The sequence below is a fragment of the Puccinia triticina genome, chromosome 8A (assembly GCF_026914185.1).
Source record: "Puccinia triticina chromosome 8A, complete sequence".
NCBI classification, from domain to species: domain Eukaryota; kingdom Fungi; phylum Basidiomycota; class Pucciniomycetes; order Pucciniales; family Pucciniaceae; genus Puccinia; species Puccinia triticina.
The window spans coordinates 2,933,257-2,939,256 of record NC_070565.1 but is presented as its reverse complement, the minus strand read 5'-3'; the positions used below and the strand labels follow the sequence as shown (position 1 = coordinate 2,939,256).

General features: G+C 44.9%; 1 protein-coding gene across 1 annotated transcript; it reads left to right on the top strand.

Moving 5' to 3' along the window:
* Positions 1-1,449: 1,449 nt before the first annotated feature.
* PtA15_8A268 (uncharacterized protein) lies at positions 1,450-2,970 on the top strand (the record flags this gene model as incomplete). Its single annotated transcript, XM_053171679.1, has 5 exons — positions 1,450-1,537; positions 1,649-1,725; positions 1,843-1,977; positions 2,050-2,586; positions 2,662-2,970. The coding sequence occupies 5 exons, from the start codon at positions 1,450-1,452 to the stop codon at positions 2,968-2,970; spliced, it is 1,146 nt and encodes a 381-aa protein (XP_053022919.1).
* Positions 2,971-6,000: the final 3,030 nt, after the last annotated feature.

Below are 6,000 nucleotides of genomic sequence, written 5' to 3'. Positions count from 1 at the left end.
GTGAAGGCATCATTCAAAGGGATCTGATCAACCAGATTCCTTTGCGGTTTGTGAATTTTTGCACAAACACCTCAATCCATCCGCTCAGCTCAGATATGATCAAGTTCATCTACAGAGATTTGACTTGCCAGGACCCAAACTTTTCTGAACAGTTTCTGAGAGAATACTACAAGAATCATGCAATAATTACCACATTTAAATCACTCCAGAGTCCACTCAATCGTTCCTCCTGCCTCTAGATGGTACTTATGCAGTGGGCCTATACATCTCCCCCTTTTCAGATACCCTTTGACAATTTTATCCCCCAGCTTTTGAGTAAATTGATAAATAGTACCTCAGAGTCTTGCCTTTGGAGCTCCATATATCAGTTTATATGGATCAGATGACCAATTCTTCCAAAAAAGCTTTGCCCAAGGAATTCCTCACTAAGATTAATGTGCCAAATCTTCCTGAAAATTGCCTTGAGATGCAGGTTGGTCAACCCTTTTTTCTTTTATAAAATCTATGTTTGGAAGATGGATTAGCAAACGGGACAAAATTGCTATTTCTCAGCATCAAAAGGACGGTTCTACAACTCAAGGTGTTGACAGGGACAGTTATTCACTGGAAAAGACAAAGCTTTAACCCAAATAACTATCCAAGTTTATTCAAGACACAGTTTTTCCAAAATCAAAAAAAAATATCAAGGGTTCCCCCTTACAATTATACAAAATGAGAAAAAAAAACATCATGGGTTTCCCCATCAACAAAAGTCCAAAAAAAAAAAACAGGTGGGGTTTTCCCACTACAAAAACCAGGATACAAAAAAAGGGGGATTTTACATAAGAAAAATCGGATTTTATTGACAAGTAAATCTCTACCAGCCTTCCAACATCAGCAAAGCTGTGCCCCCAGGCTCACCACCCAGCCCGCGTCAAGCGCACGGGTCAAAAGTGATGGACGTGAAGGCCCCCGGCCCGCAGCTAAGGCTGCAGACCCGTGGGGGGCCCACTCTTCAGCCCCTCAGACTGCGCACGTGCAACAGCGGAGGGGGGCGGGGACGAACCGTCCGCTGGAAGTGCAGCGGCAGAGGACGCCCTGGGGGTATTGATGTTCATCAAGCCCTTCCTTTTATACACAATGGTGCTCCATCTCTCGCTTTTGCGGCCGCGTTTCCACCCTTGGCATTCGCAATAGGACCCTTGGATCAAAATATGTTGTCAGCACCATGAGGACGACCATCGCCATGAACACCTCAGCTTGGTTGCCCGGGCCCTGCACCTAAGCAGACAAAATAGGGGTTTCTGAACCTCCCCCAGGAAGCCGTCCACCCGTTGTGGCCGGGGTCCCAAGTGATGAGACCTGCGCATGGAAACTCACTTCTCTCTGTTTCTTAGGCCCATTTCAGGCCTGTACAAACCTGGACGCCCGGAGAAGTCTTCACGTTTTTAATTTCTCCATCTGGATCCCATGCCCAATCTCAACCTCACTGGCATCGTCGCATCGCTAAGATGCCTGGCAACACCTAGGACTCTGCTGCCCACCCTGCATGGGCGAGGTCTATACACATTTCCCCTCGTTCGAACCTGTTCCAAATCACCTGGAAATATCGAGAATATCCGTTGCACTTACTGATAGACTGTTTTTTTGTCTCCGTTTGATCAATCAGATATACGGTGCGTCGATTGGAAGGAACTTAGGCGGAAGGGATACGTGGGCGTCGTGATTGATAAGGACAACTGTATTGTTTGAGTCATCAGGCCGATCCATTTTCTTCTTTTTTTTTCTACTGTTACATAAACTAACCGAACCCTGGTATTTTTTGCTTGGCATGGGTTTGTTCATCGGCGGTCATCTCCGAAGACTAAGCCTTACCACGATCAGCTGGTTCCAGAATTACAGCATGCCTGGCAGTCCTGCCTTGCCACATTCGGCAACTCGGGAGTTCTACTCGTTGGCAACTCTGCGGGAACGGCTGAAGATCCGTCTCTAATCCACGCGAGTCCCTCTTTTTTGCTGAATTCTCTTGACATCCTCCTGCGCCTCTAACCTTTTTTGACCTTTCTACAGGCCGAATCCGTTGCTCGTCATCTTGGCGTGCCCGTCTTGGTGCATGAGACTAAAAAACCTGGCCAAAAAGTCGTCAAAGCAATCCACAAATACTTTACCGCTGACTATCGACTCGTTCCTGTGATTTATCCCTCACACTCATCCATGTACGGTCCGCGCCTTCCTTCTCGAAGTCGGGCTGATCCGACACCCCTCAAGTTGATGGTCATCGGCGATCGAGTGACGACCGATATCATCTTAGCCTCTCGCTTACGCGCGTTTCTACAAACCCATCAATCCTCCTCGAATTCCTCTTCTGGCGAATCGAACCCAGTTTGTTCCGTGCTCACTCAAAACATCTGGCAGAAAGAGAAACTGGGTACTCGGTTTATGAGATGGGCTGAAAATCGAGCGTTGAAACTCGTCATACAATATTCCCATCAAAATTCATCAATGAATGGAAGCGAGCCATCCTCATCACGAAAGCTTCCCAATCTCACCTTGTCACCAGAACGGATTTCCCAGACATTTGAGCAATCCCTGTCCTCTGCGGCTCGGGTTATCTCGAAGGCCGAACAAGCTAAACAAGACTGCCAGACGAAATATTAATCAATTTCCGTCAAGCTAAGACAGACGAGCCAGCAGCCGCCCTCGACTATTATCCAGAACGTTTTGGTGATAGTACAAGACAGGATCGCTTGTCAACGGGATAAACTATTGGCTCGCTGCAGAGCAGTATTGATAGAACTCACGATCGCTTCGCGGCGATTCATGATCACCACCCTTGCAAAACTGAAAAACAGAGCAGTCGACGCACTCGTTCAATCAGCACACAAACTTCGGCTGAAGCTCACACCACTAGAACCACTTGATCCTACATCGCTGGGTTTCAAGACCCCTTCGTTTTTCCAGAACTTGTCGAAATGGAAACAGTTGAAATAGTCCACCAGAACTCGTCGCGCCTCTTTTTTCATTTCTCATCGTACATGCATAAACATCACCCATACGCTCCTATACCACTCTTGTTTATTTTATAACAGGGAAATTAAAATGAGATATAAGGGGTAACCTGCAGGATTAGTAGTAAAATGACTGCTAACACATATAAATTTGTTGTTACACACCCACACAGACTCATAGTCCAAAACTTTCAGGAATTCTTCAATGTTGCATATTATTTGAGCTGATAAACTATTTGCAATGGTGTTTCACCAGAGAATGAAATATAAGGGGTGTGCAAAGGGCTTAGTAGGAAAATGGCCGCAAACTGTATCACTTTTTGCATAAGAAACCAAACAAGATGGGAAATCTTTTTTGATCAATTTTGGAGATTCCAGGAGTAATTCTTGGTTTTCCAGTGGTTTTTCCAATTGTATACCAGTGCAGCAAGACAACCATTTCTCTTGAGACCCTGCAGCGGCGCAGCCGCCTTGGCCTCTAGTTAAATATAAACCAGAAATGGAGTTTGCCTGCTCCTTTTCCAGATTCCAGTTCCCAGTGGTGAGTGGATTCGTAATGAATATCAGCAACTCATAGGGCCAGTCTTTATATCATGTGGGATTCTTTCTACATTGCCCTTTCTTTGCCCATGGCCAGTTGTATGTAGCTGTGCCTAGGGCTACATCTGTCAGAGTTTTAGCAGCTGTTCCCGGGTTTCCTTATTGTGAAACCCCCTAATGTATTCTATTCTGTTTGATTCCTCACCTGGAGATGTTGATAGATCTGTATCAGAGTTGAAGAAGCTGTTCTCATGGCATTGAATTGATTTTTTGCCAACTGTTTTTTCCATGGCGCAGCCACAATTTCCCTAGTCATCATTAAGTTGCATAAATTCAAACTCCTATTAAACATCCTTTCAAGAGTTTATTCTTTGCTCCAAAGATAAACTACCCCTGATACATCTGAACATACATACATAGGCAACGGATTCTCTTGAATTTTGTTCATAGCCATTTAAGAAGTGAGAGTATAGACAGGTCCTCACAATTATATTGTGATGTTCAACCTTAGATTCCACATATTTTTTTTGGTCATCTTTGGTTTATCCAATCTTAATTCTCCCTTCTCAATTATCAAACGTCTGACTCAAGTTTTTCATTCAGATTTATTTAAACACTATCCTCAGTATCTCATCATCTTCATAATCAATGCTTAAAATCAAGCTTTTGTTTATCTTAAAATCATGTCTGACAACTCTTCTCCACAACTCCCTCTTTGCATGTCACTAACCCCCTCTCCCAATCCAAACTCTTTTGCACATCTTGCTGGTCAATCTTTTGTGACCCTTTTTCAAAGCCCTCTTCCAAATTTTAAGGTTTTGGACAATGCACAATGATCTCTTCCTCCTCTCGGCCCTTTTCCAGCCGGTTTTGAACCTTAACCAATTGATTCCTTGCCTATTTTGACTTCTCCAGGGCCTCATCAATCTCCTCAATTGGGAGGATCTACTTCTATGTGTCCGGAGGATGAAGTTTTGGGATTGATTGCCGGTTTGGATGTCAATAAGCTTCCCAATAGGGATCAAATCATTTTCTCTAATTGTCAAGCAATTATGTCTCTCAAACTTCAAGCCAGGAAAAATGAAGACACTATTTGCAAGAATTATGAGACTATCAAGGAGTTGTCTCAGCTATTGGTATTTGCAAATGGCTTCACACAGATGAAACTCCATTACTCTCAAGAGTTTTTAAAGGTCCAAAATTCAGTGGATACAGTTAGCAACCCCATCAATTCTTGCTTGGCCGCTTTGGAGGACCTGGCTTTTTATCAAAATCTAGTGAAGTCTCACCCTGAACCCCCACATTTTTCTCATATTGATTGGGGCTTGGAAAAACAACTCCTAAGCACTAGGAAAACAACTCCCAAAGTTGGTTGACGTCCGCGCGACTGTTTGCAGGATGGCCGCAAATGGTTGCGCTGACCAAATCCTGGGTCACGGATGTTTTGGGTGTCGTTGAGATACACTCCCCAGCGATGACATGGAGGGATCCTCCTGGTCAATCAAGGCTATCTGACCTTCAAAGACCGGGACGGATTGCTCAACATTGCCTCAACAATCCCTCCAAGTCAACAGAGGCTGCTTGCCTCAAAAACAGGGATGGTTTCCTCCTGGTCGATCGAGGCTGTTTGCCTCAATGACCGGGAAGGATCAGCCCCATTGACCAAGGGAGATTTGGGAGGAATACCTCCCAGTCGCTGAGGCAAGCGGCCTTGGTCAACTGGAAGGAATTCCTCCCGGTTGTTGAGGCGAGTGGCCTTGATTGATTGGAAGGAAAACCTCCTGATTGTTGAGGCAAGCAGCCTCTGTCAACCGGGAGGGATTGTTGAGGCAATGTTGAGTGATCTGTCCCAGTCTTTGAGGTCAGACAGCCTCGATTGACCGGGAGGGATCCCTCCAGGTCATTGCTGGGGAGTGTATCTCAACGACTCCCAATTGCGCATCCACAATGGGAAATTGACTCCCAAAACATCTGCAACCCAGGATTTGGTCAGCGCAACCATTTGCCGCTGTCCTGCAAACAGTCGCACGGAAGTCAACCAACTTTGGGAGTTCTTTTCCTAGGGCTTGGGAGTTGTTTTTCCAAGCCCCTATATATTTCTCAGGGAATATTAAAGAAACTTACCAATTTTGTGCAACTATGAGGGAGTTTCCCAATAACTTTTCTACGGAACTTCAAAAGATTCTTTGGATTGCTTCCTACTTTAGGGCGGCGTCGGAAAATTTGGGTGAGGATTGTCCGTTGTATAACTGGTGGCGCGGACCTTTAAAGGAAAATGCAGAGAAACAGGGTCTTCTGGTTTTACGGGCTTCAGCTTTGAATGACTTTGTTATCAATGAGCTCGCGGATTTGGAGGTGTTTCTGCAGGCCTTGGAGTTTTTGTTTTTGAATCACAAAGAAATTGAGGAGGCTAGGGCTAAACTTTCAGTATTACCTCAAGGTTCAAGATCTATTACGGATTACAACATTGAAT